Source organism: Hippopotamus amphibius, chromosome 13 (assembly GCF_030028045.1).
Source record: "Hippopotamus amphibius kiboko isolate mHipAmp2 chromosome 13, mHipAmp2.hap2, whole genome shotgun sequence".
Lineage (NCBI taxonomy): Eukaryota > Metazoa > Chordata > Mammalia > Artiodactyla > Hippopotamidae > Hippopotamus > Hippopotamus amphibius.
The window spans coordinates 38,226,039-38,244,579 of NC_080198.1; the positions used below are offsets into that span (position 1 = coordinate 38,226,039).

Genomic DNA, 18,541 nt, shown 5'->3' on the forward strand with positions numbered 1-18,541 from the left:
GCTAATCTTAGCTGGCTTCCTGTGGGAGGGAGGGTACGGGGTCCTGCCAGGCCATTTCTTCCCTTGATTCCCTGAGATTTTGGCATCTGCCAGCTGCCCCAGGCTGTTTACCCACAGTGGGTCTGCAGGCTTGTCCCAGCTGGCTTGCCCTTGTGCACACATACTGCAAGGGCAAATCTTGTGAGAGGCCTCCTTGCCTCTCTTCGTGGATAATGCTGCCTCTTCTCTAACTGCTTGGGGTTAGGAGTGGGTATCCCCAGCTAGAGGGAGATGGGGAACAAAGGTACTCATGAGGCAGATGTTCAGGTAAGCCAGAAACAGTGTAAGGCAGGCAGGGGTGGGGCAGGGTCCTGGCAGGTCCATCCCTTCCCCCAAGCCTGTGCGGTTACTTTTACAAAAAGCTCAGCATGTGGGCCCTGCTAGTACCCCTCAGCCTCAGCTGGAGTTAGGGGTGATGGTGAGCAGAAGGCGCTCCTGGAGAAAGCTAGCCTTGTGACCAATGTTTTTTTTCTATTGGGACAATAGCACAAGGGCCATGTGGGGTTACTGGCCATGGAGAGGGGCCTGGAGAGCTGGGTGTGAGGCCCTGCAGTAACGGTGCAATTGCCAAGCTGGGTGCTGGTGCTGGCACACTGCTGAAGGGCTTGCTAGGCATGGGCTGCAACAGAATTGTGCTGGGCTTTCACTGTGTGTAGCCCCAAGTGTCTGGCCACTGGTGGTCTACATGTGCTGGATACACTGCTCAAGGGGCTCTGTCCACCTGTGACCATAGCCCTGCTGCTGCTGCTGAGCCTGCCACGTTACCCTTCTGGGACATCTGCACAAGGCTGCCATGGCCCTCAGCACTGTTGCCACTGCTACTTCTGTGCTGTCAGCCTATGCCACAGGAACCTGTCCGTAGGCCTGGCTGCTGGACCCTGCTTTTTCCCATGCCACAGCTGGGCCTTGCTGGCTTCTGCCTGGCTTTTCTCTGTGTTCATTTTTTTCTTGATTTTCTTTGAAGTAGTGTCAGAGGCTTATACAAGCAAGCCAGTCCCCCAGGGATGGACCCATCCAACTTCATGGTTCTGCTCTGTGCAAGTCAAAGGGCTCCAGAGGAATGGCTAGCCTGCCACTGCTACTTGTGGCATTCTTGGTAGGGGTGACTGCCTCATCCTGTGACATTGAACCACAGGGTCAGCACCATGAGGAAACCAGAGAAGAGGGTACAGGCCCTGACCCCATGGAGGGGGCCGTCACCGGATCTGCAAGACTTAGTGTTGGTGGTGATGGTGCTGTAATGAATCCTTGGGCAGCATGGTACTCTGCTCACCATAGGCATCTTTGTGGTAAGCCAGGCATCTGCAGCTGTGGACTTAGCACAGGGCTGGTGTGGCTATGGTTCTGCTTCTTAGTGCCTGTCTGTGGTGCCACTGAACTGCAGCTCCGGCTTATTGCCAGCTCCTGGCCTTGGCTGGGCTGGGCATCAGGCTGGGACCAAGGGGCCACGGGGAGCCAACACAGAACTGGATCTGGATACTGATGCGGCGTGTAGCACTGGGCAGAACCTGGCATGTGGTCGTCATGTGGGCCCCACAAATGGACTTGCTCATTTGTGGCCGTAGGGTTGGCCACAAATAAGGACACACTATGGGTACAGACTTCAGTCAGGATCCTGCCCAGTGCTTGAGGGTCCAGGAGTATTAGGGATGACAAGGCCTCTAATAAGAGCCTGAGTTCCCAATCCAAATTTGCGCATCTCCTCACCATCTCACCACCAGCAGCTCCAGTTCCATAAAGAAAACAGGTTGTATGTTCAGTTTTAGCCTGATGATTCCCAGCAGGTCCTGGAAGTCCAATGAGAGACTGGGGAGACCCCCAAGCACATCATCATGACTATTCTACCTCCTCTGTCCCACCCTATCCCAACTTCAATAAAATATTCTGTCAAACAGCTGCACATGAATTTCAAGGTCTAATCTGCTTGTGGTTTTCCTGACGTATGCATGCTTTGGTAAGGGGGGTAAGTATGACAGGAGTTTTTGTGGGGTGTTTTTGGCCACACCACGTAGCTTGTGAGATCTTAGTTCCCTGACCAGGGACTGAACCCAGGCCCTTGGCAGAGTCCTAACCACTGGACCACCAGGGAATTCCCAGACAGGAGATTTTAAACCAAATCACAGAGCTTATGTGAGGTCCTTCCCTGCCAGGTGCATGTCCAGGTGGGTGCTTGAAAAGTGCCGGCCTTTGGGGCCCACTGATGGGCCATTTCAGACATTCTCTGTGCTGCAGTCTTGACAGAATTTCCCGGGCTTCATTTTGTTCAACTGTTTCCATGACAACTCTAAAGCTGTGACGTCAGAAACACGATAGGGACTCACATTTGTTCCCAAGAGCAGAATTAGGATGGTCTCGAGGTTTCCAAGGCTGAAGGAGAAAAGTCGAAGAGCAAAGGGCCATGCCCATGTTTGCCTCCTGCCTTGGTCCTGAACACCTTGCCTCCAGGTCCGCGGCAAATCATCCCCTAAATTTCCGTCGCCTCTGCCCCTCCTGGTAACCTGGAACACGCAGACGGAAGTGAAGCGCCCGCAAATATGAGAAATGCACCCCTCTGCCCTTTAAATGGCGCCGACATCCCTGGAGAGCCCCGCCCCCTCTCGCCAAGGAAGGACACCATTGGCTCTCCCTGACGGCATAGCTCTCCTATTGGCCAGTGAGCCTTTGCCAACGTGCAGATTGGCCTCAAAGTTTTCTTTCGTTTCCGGCGTGCCCGCAATGGCGGCTCTGGACTCCCTGTCTCTCTTTACCGGCCTCGGTCTGAGCGAGCACAAGGCCCGCGAGACGCTTAAGAACACGGCTCTGAGCGCGCAGCTGCGCGAGGCGGCGACCCAGGTACGAACCGAAGTCCCTGGCCTGGACTGCCGGCTGTGCCCCAACGCAGCGCCAGGCCGGGTCCCAACCCCGATCAACCCACATTGTCATGTTCAGGTCTTTCTTACTGGGCGTGGGGCTTATCTCTTGACCCCTCTGACCCCAGGCGCAGCAGACTCTGGGCTCCACCATCGACAAAGCTACCGGCACCCTGCTCTATGGCTTGGCCTCCCGACTCCGGGATCCCCGGCGTCTCTCTTTCCTCGTGAGCTACATAGCCAATAGGAAGATCCACACAGAGACCCAGCTGAGCGGTGAGACCCCAGAGCTGTGGAAGTCCTGCCGCTTCCACCTCCAGCTCCTCCTCTCAGCCAAGATCCCTATCTACCCATTCTGACAAGCCCCGCAGCGTTTCTGTAGGTTACTAGTTCTGCATTCCCCTCTAAACCCAGGCCCTGGCACTGAGGGATGGAGAGGGCCACTTCAGTGAGTCTGACTAGAGAACTCTAGGTCTAAGTGAGAGCTTCCTTCAGAGCACATGCTTTTCTGTGATCTCAGGGCTTCTCTAGAGGTGTAAGACTTAATTTCTCAGGAGACCAAACTAATTAGGGTTTCATGGATGGGATTAAGACCCTGTCTTCCTACTTCTTGGAGTTGAGGTGCTCCAAACTCGTTGGTTGGTTTTCAGCTGCTCTTGAGTATGTGCGAAGTCATCCCCTGGACCCCATCGACACCGTGGACTTTGAGCAGGAATGTGGAGTGGGCGTTGTGGTGACCCCAGAGCAGATTGAGGAGGCCGTGAGTCTTTCCCCAGGCATCGGTTGCCTCCTTAGTACTGACCCTGAAAAGGAGTGGCTCAGCTCTTCCAACCAGGAAGACCCAGGGTGAGTGTGTATGTTCCTAGAGCATTTCTGAAGGACACTTTCCTGAACCACATGGTTTGGCTTTCTGTAGGTGGAGGCTGCCATAAATCGCCACCGACCCAAGCTCTTGGTAGAGCGTTACCATTTCAACATGGGGCTGCTGATGGGTGAGCAGGGCCTGGGGCAAGGGACTATGTTGTTCTCTCTGGTCATGGCTTCTCTTGTGGGCATGACTGAGAGGGAGGTGGGAAGAGGAGTGGGAACAGCTTAAAAGTGGTCTGCCTGTGGTTCCTGAGGTCAGCCAGATCCTTTTCTAGGGAAAGAGGGTGGGAAATGTCTTGCTTTGCCTTTCTGAAGCTCCTTCTGCCCATGTTTCTAGGAGAGGCTCGGGCTGTGCTCAAGTGGGCAGATGGCAAAATGATCAAGCACGAAGTAGACATGCAGGTGGGTGCCTCCTTGAGCTGAAGCAGGCAAAGACCCTGCTAGAGACAGTGTCTAGAGTCCACTGAGGGATAAATGGGGGTGGGAGGGGAAGAGAGTCTATTCCTATTCTGATGGTGGATAGTAGAGCCCGGGGTAGAGGGGGCAGCACCTGGGTGGACAATGAAAGACTTGGACCTCTGGGTTGTGCCTAATTTGGGGTGAGTTGCTTTACTCTGAACTTAAGTTTCCTCATCTTATAAATAGGGGTGATGTAGCCTTCATCTCAGGATACTGGCAGAGAATCACAAGAGGGTGATGGCTGAGGTAGATGGCTTATATTGATGCTGGCCCACAGTTCTTCTCTGTAAATGGCTGTTTTTGTTACCTGAGCCCAGTATGGATCCTCAGGAGGGAAAGAGCATTTGAGGCCACATCACAGAACCATGTGAGGAACAGAGGTGGGATGGGCTAGGTAGGTTTTTCAAGGTGGTGCTGGTAGACAGGCCAAGAAGCTCTTAGGTGGGTGGGTGGGGTCAGTCATGGGCTCCTGTCCTAGCTCTGACTCTGGTCTCTGCTCAGGTCCTCCACCTTCTGGGTCCCAAGACGGAGACTGATCTGGAAAAGAAGCCCAAGGTGGGGCTGAGCATGGTCCTGGGTCCCTGGGGATGAGGTGGGGGTAGGGTGAGACTTTAGGCTGGGGACGGGAGTATCTGACCCCAGTGATCCGGAGACCTTGACCCAACTTTTGAACTTCTCTCAGGTGGCAAAGCCTCGGCCAGAAGAAACAGACCGGAGGACAGCAAAGGATGTGGTGGAGAACGGTGAGAGCCTTGAGGCTCCTGTCACATTCAATTTCTTAATTTCTTGGTTTTCCATCTGATGGGTCCTCAGGGTCCTCAGTCTCTGCTGTCAACACTGTGTCTTCTACTGCAAGACTGGAACTTCTGGTGTTTCCTTTACCCAGAAACTGGCCAGAGGAGGGCTGAGAAGTCTAGCTCTGTATCTCCTGTCTTGGAGATTGGGAGAAGAGGGGACTGCTTAGTTCTGTTCTGGTTACAGGATGTAGGTAGTACTGACAGGCACCTCGCTGAGCAGGATGTGGTAGCTATATCCAGAGAATAAGTTTTCCTTGGTCTCTTCTCTGCAGGTGAGGCTGTTGTTCAGACCCTCTCTCTGATGGAGCAGCTCCGAGGCGAAGCGCTTAAGTTCCATAAGCCTGGTGAGCAGGCAGGTTGCAACTTTGTGGAGGGCTGGATCTTTTTTTTTTTTTTTAATTTTATTGGAGTATAGTTAATTTATAATGTGTTTATTTTCTGCTGTATAGCAAAGTGATTTTGTCATACACATATTTGTACACTCTTTTTCATATTCTTTTCCATTATGGCTTGTCACAGGATACTGAATATAGTTCCCTGTGCTCTACAGTAGGAACTTGTTTATTCATCGTATATGTAATAGTTTACATCTGCTAATCCCAGATTCCCAATACTTCCCTCCTTTACCCCTCCACTCCCTTGGCAACCACAAGTCTGTTCTCTGTGTCAGTGAGTCTGCTTATTTCGTAGATATGTTAATTTATGTCGTATTTTAGATTCCACATATAAGTGATATCATATGGTATTTGTCTTTCTGACTTACTTTGCTTATTATGACAATCTCTGGGTCCATCCGTGTTGCTGCAAATGGCATTATTTCATTCCTTTTTATGGCTGAGTAATATTCCATTGTATATATACCACATCTTCTTTATCCATTTATCTGTTGGTGGACATTTAGGTTGTTTCCATGTCTTAGCTATTGTGAATAGTGCTGCTATGAACATAGTAGTGCATGTATCTTTTCAAATTATAGTTTTGTCTGGGTATACGCCCAGGAGTGGGATTGCTAGATCATATGGCAACTCTTATTTTTAGTTTTTTGAGAAACCTCCATACTGTTTTCCGTATGGCTTCACCAATTTACATTCCCACCAACAGTGTAAGAGGGTTTCCTTTTCTTGTGGAGAGCTGGATCCTATTTTTTTTTTTTTTAAGACCTTTGATTGAGATACAGTTAACATACAATAAACTGCATATATTTAGAGTGTACAATTTGGTATCCCAACCTCCCAATTCATTCCCCCCCAAGAGAGCTGGATCTTAATAGCAATTCTTGTAGCCAGGTACCTGTGGTAGGGAGCCCTGGGCTGCAGCCTGGTGCCATCTGGCTTATTCTGGCCCTGGCAGGTGAAAACTACAAGACCCCAGGCTATGTGACAACTCCACATACCATGGATCTACTGAAGCAGCACCTGGAGATCACTGGAGGACAGGTGTGTGGGAGTATTACCAGGCAAGCTAGTGCCCTCATCACTTGCCTGGGGCTGCCTCCATACTACTTCACCTTACCTATCACCATGGCCTCCCTGGGAAGGGTCATCCTTTAGTGTAGTCTGAGCTCTGACCTGATTTCTCTGCTTCCGTTCCCCTTATCTCAGGTACGCACCCGGTTCCCGCCAGAACCCAATGGAATCTTGCACATTGGACATGCCAAAGCCATCAACTTCAATTTTGGCTATGCCAAGGTGAGTGTGTCTGGGGGCCTGTCAAGCAGGGTGACTGCTTATTGCTCCTATGACTGGGTATCCCTACTTTTCCTGCCCAGAGCCCAGAAATGTGTGACAGATATCTAGGAATCCACCCAATTGAGCTCATTGAGAAAAAGCTCTTGGTGAGGCAGTGGGTTCAAATTTGGGGAAATTCCCAGTGCAACCTCTTGGGCTTAAGGAAAGTCTGTGCTGTGTCCCACATTAGTATGAGATGCCTTGTTTAGGGCATTTAAATACAGGAAGGTGAGTGAAAGATATTTTCAACTCTGATGGAGAGCCCTGAGAATGTCCCAGTTTGCTGAACTGGATTGTAGGAGCTGATGATGTGGGAGCTCACAGATACTCAACTCTCCTAGGTCAACAATGGGATCTGTTTCCTGCGCTTTGATGACACCAACCCTGAGAAGGAGGAAGCAAAGTTCTTCACTGCCATTTGTGACATGGTGGCCTGGCTGGGTATGGATTGGGGAAGGCCTGGGCAGAACTGGTTATCAGTGGACCTCTCTCTGGGCCATGGCCTGCCATTGGGTGTTCCTGATTGGTTGCTGATATGTCTCATTCTGCCTCAGGTTACACACCTTACAAGGTGACATATGCCTCTGACTATTTTGACCAGCTGTATGCGTGGGCGGAGGAGCTTATCCGCAGGTGAGGCTAGGGCCATGTTGTAGAGCCAGGCAGGCTGACCAGGGCACAGCCATGCTGGGCATTCACACCCCTTCCTTATAGGGGTCAGGCCTATGTGTGCCACCAGCGAGGAGAGGAGCTCAAGGGCCACAGCCCACTGCCCTCACCTTGGAGAGACCGTCCCGTAGAGGAGTCGCTGCTGCTCTTCGAGGTGGGGTTCTGGGTGTGCAGTTGGATCTAAGTGGGCCAGGATGCTGAGAATGTGATGTCCTTGTGCTGAGTGGCAGCCTCAGCCCTTGCTCCCACTCAGGCAATGCGCAAGGGAAAGTTGGCAGAGGGTGAGGCAACACTGCGAATGAAGCTGGTGATGGAGGATGGCAAGATGGACCCTGTGGCCTATCGAGTCAAGTATACACCGCACCACCGCACAGGGGACACCTGGTGGGTGTGAGCTTGGGGTGGGGTTGCGGAGTTGTAGAGTGGCGGGTGGGCCATGGGTAGGGCAGAATGGGGCTGGATGGTGGGGCCCACTGCCTATGCCCTGCAGGTGCATCTACCCCACCTATGACTACACACACTGCCTCTGTGACTCCATCGAGCATATCACCCACTCACTCTGCACCAAGGAATTCCAGGCCCGGTGAGGGAGCTGGGCCCATGGGGAGGGGAGGGCCAATGGGATTCCAGCGGCCCTTCCTGCGGTCTCTCCCTGGTTGGAGGTGGCCAGTCCTGACTCTACCCTCCCACCCCAGACGCTCTTCCTACTTCTGGCTGTGCAATGCACTGGATGTCTATTGTCCTGTGCAGTGGGAGTATGGCCGCCTCAATCTGCACTATGCTGTTGTCTCTAAGAGGAAGATTCTCCAGCTTGTGGCAGCTGGCGCTGTGCGGTAGGTGTGACTTTTTGGCTTATCGAAGGTTGGTCGTATTAGTAGCACGTGCTGCCAAAGGCCTTCTCACCCTCTCCTTGCCCATAGGGATTGGGATGACCCACGGCTCTTCACACTCACAGCCTTACGACGGCGGGGCTTCCCACCTGAGGCCATCAACAACTTCTGTGCTCGGGTATAGCCCAGTGGACTGAATGGGCAGGTGGGGGCTAAGCATAGCAGTATGTGGTTGTGGCTGTGACTGATGTTGACGTTCCCTGCTAGGTGGGAGTGACAGTGGCACAGACCACAATGGAACCACATCTGCTAGAAGCCTGTGTGCGTGATGTGCTGAATGACACAGCCCCTCGGGCCATGGCTGTGTTGGAGCCATTACAGGTGGTCATCACCAATTTTCCTGCTGCCAAGGTAAGTGTGCTTCAGAGTGTGTGTGTGTATGTTGAGGGGTGCACCTGGGTTTGAGTGTAGGAATCCCAATGCTTAGTGTGACTCAGACACTATCTCCTGCTATAGTCCTTGGACATCCAGGTGCCCAACTTCCCAGCTAATGAGACCAAGGGCTTCCATCAGATTTCCTTTGGACCCACTGTCTTCATTGAAAGGACTGACTTCAAAGAGGTGAATTGGGGAGGGGGGTCATGTTTGCTCCTGAGCCCAGTCCTGAGGGCCTTTTATCTATTCTCCTATCACACCATCTACTTCCTGCTTCATTCAAACCAACCCCTGCTAGACATAGGGGTGGGGGAAGCCTCTTGTACCTGCCTGACCCTTGCAGCCTCTTGTGTCCACCCCACTTCCTACCTCTAGGAACCAGAGCCAGGCTATAAGCGCCTGGCATGGGGCCAGCCTGTGGGCCTGAGGCATACAGGCTACGTCATCGAGCTGCAGCATGTTGTGAAGGTGAGAGCCAGCCACAGCCTTCTTACCGCAGTGCTTGCTGGGGTGAGGATCTGGGTGCAGTCTGCAGTCCTGGTAGTGGTCTCCAAGTCTGAGTGCAGGCCCCTTGACTTCCAGAGCTCCAGTGGCTGTGTGGAAAGCCTTGAGGTGATCTGCAGACGGGCAGATGCTGGAGAAAAGCCCAAGGCATTTATTCACTGGGTGTCACAGCCTCTGACGTGTGAGATTCGCCTCTACGAGCGACTGTGAGTGAACAGAGCAGGGGTTGGGGCAGGTACGAGATGGGCATTGCTTGCTGTAGCTGCCCAGCTGGAGTCTGACCTTCACTCTGGCTGCAGATTTCAGCACAAGAACCCTGAGGATCCTGCTGAGGTGCCTGGTGGATTCTTAAGTGACCTGAACCCGGTAGGCTCATGGGGTATGGGGTGAGGGTGGTGGGCCTTTCTGGCTGGATGGCCACCTGAGTTCTCTGCCCACAGGCATCGCTACAGGTGGTGGAGGCAGCATTAGTCGACTGTTCTGTGGCTCTGGCAAAGCCCTTTGACAAGTTCCAATTTGAGCGGCTCGGTTACTTTTCCGTGGATCCAGACAGCCGCCAGGGACAGGTGCTTGAATTTACCTTTCCTCAACAATGATGGTGGTGGCTGCCATTCTCTGTGCCAAGCACTTAGCTGACATTTCCTTACTTAATCTTCACCACCTGAGGTGGGGTTCATGTTCTACTGATGAGGAAACAGGCTCAGAGGTTAAGTCCATGCACAAAATTTTGTATGAACCCTTCCTTTTTTATTCTTCAAGATAGTGGGCAGGCATAGGGATGGTTATGGTTCTTATAAAATGGAGACCCAGAGCCATCCAGTGCTTTAGCCAAAGTCAAAAAGTTATTGAGAACTAGAGTTTCTTGGCCCTCTGCTTCTCTGTGATGAAGTGAGTGTGGGAGTGGGGTGTCTGGTGAGACCCACCCAGGCCTCCTGGCCTGGTTCTGGCTTGGTGGTCATTCTTTCCCCCCTGCCCTCCAGTTTGTCTTCAACCGGACCGTCACACTGAAGGAGGACCCAGGAAAAGTGTGAACTGGAAGTCCTGTGGACCTACCTCATCCTTCTGGAGGCTAGGGGTATCCAGACTCCATGTCAATAAAGAACAGCTAATTTCCCCTGCAGTCTGTGTGTTATCTCTGATCTAGCACCCAGGGGCCTTAGAGTCATGCTGGGGGTGGGGGGAAGTTGCCCTGCACACAGCAGCACTGATAGCTTTGAAACCACTGGTGCACTTCTTGATGCTTAAGGGCAGCGGCCTGGGCCTGATTCGCTATCTTCTGCACTTGGTCTGAGGGAATGGTGGGTCCTGGGTGCTACTGCACTGTTAGGAGCCCTGTGTCAGAGGGACATGGAAGGTTTGTGTCTGCCTGCATGCCTAAGCAGATGGAGAGGCCTGGCTCCTAATCCAGTGATTCAAAAATAATTATTGAGTACCTATAATGTGCCAGGCACAGTGAGATGAGGAAGACCTGTGTGGTGGCCTCCTAAGTCAACTATCTAGTTGGGGAGACAGAGGGTGACCAGCCATCGTGCAGATGTCTCCCTGGGGCCTGTGTGAGGCTGGAGGAGGTTTCTGACTCAGCCTGAGCTTCAGAAGACTACTCTAAGGAAGTGACACCTGAGGGGAACCCCAAAGGACTAGGAGTTTGCCAGGGAAGGAGGAAGGTCCAGACGCCTTTTTAAGAGAGAGTCTATAGCAATCTATGCCCCTCTGGGCCAGTGTGGGCTATTGGCGAGGCCCGCGTGTGCCTGCAGCTTTAACACCCTCCACATTTTCCCTGTATACAAACACTAGGCTATCCGAGGCCCGCTTTAAGGTGGACTGGACTGCGGAAGGCTGAATTAGGATGACGGCACATAGAGGGTGAGGGGTGGGTCCCAGATGCTAGAGAGTCCTGGAGGAGAGTGATCCGGGGCCTGCCAGGTGGGGTACGGCTCGAAGCGCCGGGCCTAGGTCAGAGGCTGTGAGGGCCACCTTAAGTAAGAGGCCGGTCTCCGCACCGCGTGAGGCTGCGCGAAGGAGGCCTGGGCTGGCAGCAGAAGGGTCCTGAGAGTGAGCTTCAAGCCCCAGCCTGCCCAGGCTCCAGGGCCAGGCTGATCTCCGGCCCTGGCTCCGCCCCACGTGGAGGGGCGTCTGAAGGCGGGGCTCCCCGCCCTACACCCCGGGCTCTTGCCGCTACCGCAACTCCAGGCTCGGCTTCTCTCCTGGGCAGAAGCGTTCCCTTTAAGTCTGGCCAGGAGGCAGCCTTAATTCTCGCGGGATTCGACGCTCCAATTATCGCGAGAGAGGCTTTCGGCACTCATTGGCTGTGAGGGTTGAATGTAAGATGGCGCCCAGGGAGCTGTGAGGGGAAAATCCTGTCGGTCTTGGAGCGGCGACGGCAGAACCTGGGCCCCGAGGGGTGCGGCGGGGCCGGCGGGTAGAACGGTGGCGGCGGCAGTGGCGGCGACGTCGCCGGGTGAGGGCTCCAGTGGGGGCAGAGGTGTGGCGGAGTTGCGGGCCTGAGACAGTGGGCCCACCCCACACAACGGCGGGCGGGGGCGGGCGGGCCGCTGCCGCTGGGCCCAGGAGACCTCGGGGCGGCTCCGGAGCCGAGAACGTCCCTGGGCTCGCGCGCCCCCGCCCCCTTGGGTGGGGGAGGGGCGGTTCGGGGATTCGGGTGGGCGCGGCGCGCGAATGCGCGCTGGTGGGCGCGCGCGGCCGGGCCTGTTTATACGCCCGAGCGCGCGCGCGCTGTTCGGCCCTCCTGGTGCGCGTGGCCGCTGACGTGCGCGTTCCCGGTCCGGATATTTCGGCTCCTGGAGCTGCGGCCCGTGGGCCAGAGCGGCTTCCTGGGGCGCGCGCCCCGAAGTCGGGGGTCGCGGGCAGGCGCGCGGCCCGCTGTTGGGTGGCGGCACGGCTGCTCCGGGGAGGGGCGGCGGGTGGACAGCTTGCAGTTTGAAGAAGGTTGTGGGCTGGACCTTTCCTGCTCAGGTGACGTCCCCGGAGCGCCGGGGCCTAGGCCTGAGGAGAAACCAACCTGCTTTGCGATCTGGCTTGCGGCCCCGCTCTTCTGCGAAGTGGGCGAGATTGCTCGTTCCTCTAAGAAAGCGGTGTCTCGAGGCCCATGTACAGGGTGGGTGCTTGGGAGGGTGCTACCCTGTTTCTAAAACCGAGCTCTGTTCTTCTGTGAAGGCAGCGAACCCCCTCGACTTTCCTCACCTTGTTTTGATTCTTTGTGCTGAGGAGGGAAGGCAAATCCTAAAAGGCTCTTTAGTGGTACCTGCTTTCTTGTTATTAGAAATTAATTTTTCATTACAGCGCAGTTCTTACACGTCACCTCTGTGCGCTCCGGAAGGGGATCCACTTCTATGGACGCTGTGAAGCTACCCAAGCTCTAAAATGCCACTTTAAATCCTGAACTGCAGCCTTTTCCTCTGTTTGGTTGGGAGGGGCTTACTTGTACTCTGTTAGTTTAAAGGGCCCGCTGTTGCTCATCCAAAAAGTTGCCCCGAACAACCTGAGAATCAGTGCTTTGCCTTCTTTTGTACTTCCAAAGATCCCCAGCAGCAGTTGCTGAAATCTGCCTGCAAAAGGCACTTTTGATATAGGATTTAAATCCTTTTCAGCTTTTTTTTTTTTTTTTAATCCCAGCACTGTGTTATGGTGCCAGGGGAGTTTGTGCAGAGAAATAAGTACTTCTTTTTTCTAAGACAAATATCTGCTAGTTTATGTTTTACAGTCTTGCTTCATTAAATTTAAGGAAAAAGAAGATAAGAGAAACTAAAATTAGCAATCAAATTTCAAAATGATGGGGATAGTTTTTCCTAATATATTCTATTTTAAGAACAAAGTTAAAATTTAAAAAGAGGCTGAGGATGGAAGGAACTTCTTTGTTCTGTCTTCTTCAGAATGTTACAAGTCTTAAGAACTCAGGACAGCAGCAGAAATGCATGCAACGTGGTGACTGGTGAGTTAAAATTATTCACATGCTGGAAACGTGTGCAGTTTTTTTCCTGGTATTGAAACATTACAAATCCTGCCAATCATTCTGGGTGCTCTCTGCCAGAAACTAGTAGGTGCTGGAAAATTGAATATGTGGGAGAACTGCATCTTTGAATCCAGCCAGTTTGCTGCTTGAACAGTCTTTCCCTCATAAAATATAAGTCAATGCAACTTTCAGATTGTAGCATGACAAGACATCAGCTTTCCTAAAGATCCAAATGGTTCAAAGATAAGGAGTCAACTTTACCTAGGATACACTTAAAATATTAATATAGCATTTAAGCCTACTTTTTCTGGAATTTTTAACCTTTACGTTTGAGGTCTGCCTTTTAAATTGGTGTCTGTAGATAATATTTTTTCATAAGCTCATTAACTAAGATTTACCTATTAAAAGATGTCCTACTTCCAGTCTTCTGTGATGAATAATTTGTGTACCTCTGTGCCTTTCCATAACCCCTTTCCACTTATGTTGCGATTTTAAAGGAAAGATCAAATAGTGGTTGAAGTTACATATAAATTTGAATTGCTCCAAAAGGTTACCAAAGTTAGGGGCTCTGAGTGTGGCTGTCCTCCATCATGACAGCTTCAGAATCAGGGATTTCTTCCTTCAGGCTTGCATGTCTTTTAATTTAATCAAGTACAAATTTGTCTTTGATGTGCCAAGCTTCTTGCTTGTCTTTTTTTTTTTTTTTTTTGGCTGCGTTGAGTCTTCGCTGCTTCGCGGGATTTCTCTAGTTGCAGAGATCAGGGGCTAGTAGTCTTCATTGTGGAGCACCGGCTCTGGGCGCGCTCAGGCTTCAGTAGTTGTGGCACATAGCCTGAGTAGTTGTGGCTCTCAGACTCTAGAGCTCAGTCTCAGTAGTTGTGGCGCATGGGCTTAGTTGCTCCGCGGCATGTGGGATCTTCCCGGAGCAGGGATTGAATCCGTGTCCCCTGCATTGGCAGGCGGATTCTTAACCACTGTGCCACCTGGGAAATCACTTGTTTGTCTACTTTTTAAATGGCCACCCTTTATTTGTAACGGTCTTTTATTTCTCAGCCTCAGAATGAAGTGTTATATGAATGCCTGTCCTTTTCAGTTTCTTTGTAGGTAGTTGCCCTGCATTTTGTTCCAGATGTTTTAAGTCCTTTCCAGACTTCACTTAAATGCTTCACTAGTTTTTTCGTGATTGTCACATTGGATTGTGTTTTCTAATTGTAGGTACATGAAGAAACGATAGATTAACCCTTTGCTTTGCTGAAAAGGGGAAAAGAATGGTCCTTTGTTGTCACACTTTAGGCTAGGGCAAAATTGTAGGTAGAGCTGGTGGGCTGTGTCAGAAAGCTCTTTTTTGCATGTACCTGTGAAATATCTATCTATAAATATTAATTCAGTTGATCTCTATACAATGTAATGAAAAATTATAAAGTGAACCACTGTGTAACTAGCACCTCTTCAAGGAGTAGAACAATGCCAGCACTTCTGAACCCTTCATGGGTCCCTTCCTGGTCACAGCTTCTCATTGCCTAGAGACAATTACTATTCTGACTTCGATGGTAATTTTGAATTTTATATAAAGGGAATTATGATGTTTTGTATCTTCTTTTAGAATTGTGCTTGTGAAATTCATCCACATTGTGTGCAGCTGTAGTTCAGTCCCATTTTTGTATAGTAGTCTGCTGTTTGAATAAACCATAATTTATTCATTCTATTATTGATAGACATCTATATTGCTACCAGTTTGGGGCTACTATGAACATTCTTGTTTAAGTGCCTTTGTGTAGGTGTGTGTCATGTACATCTAGGGATAGAATTGCTGGGTCATATGGAATAGATGTTTCAGCTTCACTAGATAATGCAAACAGTTGTGCCAGGTTATAGCTTACCAGTCGTTGGTAGGAATGTGAGTTTAAGTTCCTGGTGTAAAGCATGTTGTCCAAAACTAGAACCATGGTGAAAATTCCCCTAAATCAAGGACTTCTCGTTCTGGTGAAGGCATGGGGCAGATGAATGTCCTAATGGGATAATTTCTATCACAAACCCTGTGGTGGGTTAGTATCTTTAAGAGTAGAACTGTGTCTCCCAATCTGCTTCTTTGAAATGACTTCTTATGTTAATTAAGACATGTGACTGTTGACTCCTTAAAATGGAAATTGATTTTTGTTTTTTCATATGATTGTGTCTTTCAAACCAGAACTAAGCTATGAGGAGCTGTTGCTAGTAGATGTGAGCCTTGAGAGGGACCCAAGAGCATGACCATTGGGTAAAGAGGAAGAGGCAGGGCTCTGATGCTGCTCCGAGTGTCATCTCTTAGTTCATCACATATTCAAGACCCACTCAGCAGAACTGCATGGGGAGCCAGGAAGAGGTGTCAGATTTGAGGCGACCCAAGAAGGGATGATTTCCATGAGTACTTAGGCCTTCCGTTAGTACCTAAATAGAAAAAGATTAGCAAACAGAAATGTAATAGATTGTTGCTTTGGAGTAACCTTTTCCTCTTGTGTACTGGAGATAAAATAATTAGAATAATGATACCTTTGGTATAATGCTCTTTGTCAGGCACTGTGCTAAGAGTAGAAGGAAGTGCAGGGGAAATAACCAGTAAAAATGTGTGCGGTTATTTCCTGGGTCTGTTGTTGGGGGATTGGTTTGTCTGTTTATTGTTTTGCAAAACAGCTGTACTTAAAGTATTCAGAAGCAAATGCTTGGTTACAGACTCCACCCCAAAGAGCCCCAAGAGTGTTTTCCCCTCCATTTCTGACTCCCCAAAATTGGGAGTACTCAGCTATCTCTCCAGCTTCATGTTTTTGAGAATTATTTTAGTTCATCAATTTATTTAATGCTCCTAAGTCTTTGACTTGGAGCTAATTAAGCATCTTCTTTCTTTTGGGGTTTTAGAGTGTATTTTTATTAAATTTACCCATTTTTTTCTCTGTTACCAAGCCTCAGCCTTATGTATCTTGTGAACAACATCTTGAAGCATCTTGAAGTTAACAGTCTTCATTATTATGCAAGCGTCTGTTACTTGATGGTTTTGTCTTTCGAAGATTCAGCTTTTGAAGGCAAGATCAAATTATTATCAACCAGAATTGTTTGTCTGTTACTGATTTTTTTTTGCACAGTGGTTATACCACAATAACAATCTTTTAACTATCTTTTTGGTTTAATATAAACTGTAGAAAATACAGGATGGTTTAATATAAATTGTAGAAAATACAGGAGTGTATTAAACAGGAAGAAATTGAAGTCCTCTGTTATTTCACACCACCCAGGTGTAACTGCTTTTATGCCAGTTTTTCTTCATGGGTACATAATGAAACCATACTGGGCTATATAAAGACAATTGTATTGGCCTCCCTTTTCACACATAATGTGTTTTCTGTGTCATTAAATTTTTTTATTTTAAAACCAAATGTTTTGGTTGGGGGAAGGTGGATCTTCTAGTTATTAACATGCCTTTTTTTTCCCCCCTTTAAGTTACTGTTTACAGAAAGATCTGTGGAATCATGTGGAATCCCACACAAAAAGCTTGGAAGCAGACCTTCTTTATATGAATTTGATATATAATCACAGTGGCATTTTAAATCAGTGGGCAAAGAAATTTCAGTAATTCAGTAAATGATACAGGACAAGCTGTTGGGTCTTTGGAAAAAACAAAATTAGGCTTTTACCTCACACTATGCAAAATAAATTCTAAATGGATCAAAGCAGTGTATACAAAATTACAATGTAAATTTAAAAATTGTAGGTAAATGAGTTTATGGTAAAGGTGGACTATTTCTGAGCATAAAAGCAAAGGAAGAAACTATCACCACTATTGAGAATTTGTCTAATTTTTCTCAGTGTTGTTTTTTACTCACTGACTGGTCTCAAATATTTAAATGTATTTCTGAAGCCCCCTCCCCCCCCCCAAAAAAAACCCAAAAAACAAAAAACAGCACTTTGTGTCAGGTCACATGCTGACTTAGTGTACTTTCATTATTGGGATGTGTCAGTCTGGTAGTTACTGCCAAGTGAGCAGGTTAAAAGGACAAGAAATGAAGCCTTGTATATAAATGAGCAGATTGGAATATTCTTTCAAATTGGTCTTTTCCGTTATATATATTTTTAAGTTCTCCATTGAATCCATTATTTGTTAATATTCTTTAGCTTCCTCTGATTTAGTTGTTCCCAGATGATTCTGTGGACTTGTACAGTCAGTGAAGAGCCTCTTGGGGGTTTAATAATAGGAAAGCGCAATGGGAATTAGGAAGTAGTAGCTTCTGCTTAGAGCCAACAGTAGACTGTAAGATTGGAGCACCTTAGAAGGGTTTATAACTTTGGAGTCTCAACTACTTAAAATACATGGCTAGCTGTAAACCAAGAGGTAATTTTGTCATAGGATATATCAAATATTTTCTTAAGAACAAAGGAGAATATAATAAACCTTTATCAATATTTTCTAAGTTTTATAGAATTTTTCCTACTTAAAGCTGTTGGTCTTTTCCTTTTTTGATGAAAACTTAAAAAATGAACTTCGAGGCTTTATAGCAGATACTTTTCCAAGCTTTTATTCCATTCTTTCTGAGAGCTGAATATCCATCTTTTGCCATTCTGCTCAGGGAATAAATTTATATTTGGACTATTCTTGTAGTGACTATTTTGAAGGTAGTATTCTAGAAGTACTAACAGGTAGGATTTATTTGGAGCAGAATGGTTTTTATCATCTTTGGAACCTTGATTTTTTAAAAAAAAGTGTCCTGAGTTTGGTTTGGTATGAAATGCTATGTCGTTAAAACTAAAAGATTGATTAAACAGAAGCTATACTCACTTAGCTAAATGCTTGTCAAAAATAGAGGGCCTAGGGACTTCCCTGGAGACTTCCCTGGAGGTCCAGTGGTTCAGACTTTGAGCTTCCACTGCACGGGGTGTGGATTTGATCCCTGGTGGAGGAACTAAGGTCCTGCGTGCTGCTTGGCACTGCCAAAAAACAAACTAACAAAAAAGTGGAGGGGGGGGGGGTGCATGGAACTTTAATTTCCTTATCTTACATGATGGGAAGTCCAGAGATACTCTAAAATTAATGAGCCTACAAATAGAGGTTTAAAGCTATAAAAATGATCATAATAAAAATTAAAATATGATTGTCAGGGGTTATTGAGAGGAAGGTGATTTAAATGCCCTAAACTTACCTTTCCTAGAGGACAGTTCATTTTTTAAAATTGGTAGATCAAGAACCAGAGGTCACAGCATACTTAACTGTTTTCCTTTTCATTTTATACCTTCCTATACTATTTGAACAGTTTTTCTAAGAAAAAAGATGTGTTACTTTTACTCTCCCCTCAAAAAAACAAAGACAAAAAATCCCCCAAAACTAGATGGAGTTCTCCAATGAAAACTAAAGAAAGCTTGTTTCTAGGAA

The 18,541-nt window shown here is 48.6% G+C and overlaps 2 protein-coding genes across 12 annotated transcripts in view; both read left to right on the plus strand.

Annotated features, from left to right (window-relative positions):
* The first annotated feature begins 2,717 nt into the window (after nt 1–2,717).
* Nucleotides 2,718–10,294, plus strand: QARS1 (glutaminyl-tRNA synthetase 1). Of its 4 annotated transcripts, XM_057706523.1 has the most exons (24): nt 2,718–2,871; nt 3,017–3,164; nt 3,539–3,648; nt 3,805–3,880; nt 4,093–4,157; nt 4,716–4,769; nt 4,897–4,957; nt 5,284–5,355; nt 6,362–6,447; nt 6,613–6,699; nt 7,080–7,179; nt 7,293–7,371; nt 7,453–7,561; nt 7,661–7,791; nt 7,898–7,990; nt 8,103–8,240; nt 8,328–8,415; nt 8,505–8,648; nt 8,754–8,858; nt 9,048–9,140; nt 9,255–9,382; nt 9,476–9,542; nt 9,617–9,742; nt 10,157–10,294. In XM_057706523.1, the coding sequence occupies exons 1-24, from the start codon at nt 2,755–2,757 to the stop codon at nt 10,205–10,207; spliced, it is 2,328 nt and encodes a 775-aa protein (XP_057562506.1). In that variant the 5' UTR covers nt 2,718–2,754; the 3' UTR covers nt 10,208–10,294. The 4 variants fall into 4 exon arrangements, with proteins under 4 accessions (XP_057562506.1, XP_057562508.1, XP_057562509.1 ...); XM_057706525.1 differs by lacking the exons at nt 2,718–2,871; nt 3,539–3,648 and having other exon boundaries at nt 3,110–3,164; XM_057706526.1 differs by lacking the exons at nt 2,718–2,871; nt 3,017–3,164; nt 3,539–3,648 and adding an exon at nt 3,187–3,266.
* A 1,178-nt stretch (nt 10,295–11,472) lies between these two features.
* The window catches only part of QRICH1 (glutamine rich 1), a 46,019-nt gene continuing 38,950 nt past the window's right edge, over nt 11,473–18,541 (plus strand). The window contains exons 1-3 of one of the 8 annotated variants that reach the window (XM_057705212.1): nt 11,473–11,634; nt 13,067–13,125; nt 16,084–16,202. The gene's annotated coding sequence lies outside the window, so the exon portion shown is untranslated. Of the gene's footprint in view, nt 11,635–11,943; nt 12,292–13,066; nt 13,126–16,083; nt 16,203–18,541 lie in introns of those variants that run through there. The other 7 variants (XM_057705209.1, XM_057705213.1, XM_057705208.1 and 4 more) reach the window with 7 other exon arrangements.

Bases quoted from the DNA above. Each gene is read 5' to 3' on its own strand.
- QARS1 (XM_057706523.1), top strand. From the start codon at position 2,755: ATGGCGGCTCTGGACTCCCTGTCTCTCTTTACCGGCCTCGGTCTGAGC. The intron at 4,770-4,896 runs GTGGGGCTGAGC...AACTTCTCTCAG, and splicing joins ATCTGGAAAAGAAGCCCAAG to GTGGCAAAGCCTCGGCCAGA. The intron at 4,958-5,283 runs GTGAGAGCCTTG...TCTTCTCTGCAG, and splicing joins AAAGGATGTGGTGGAGAACG to GTGAGGCTGTTGTTCAGACC.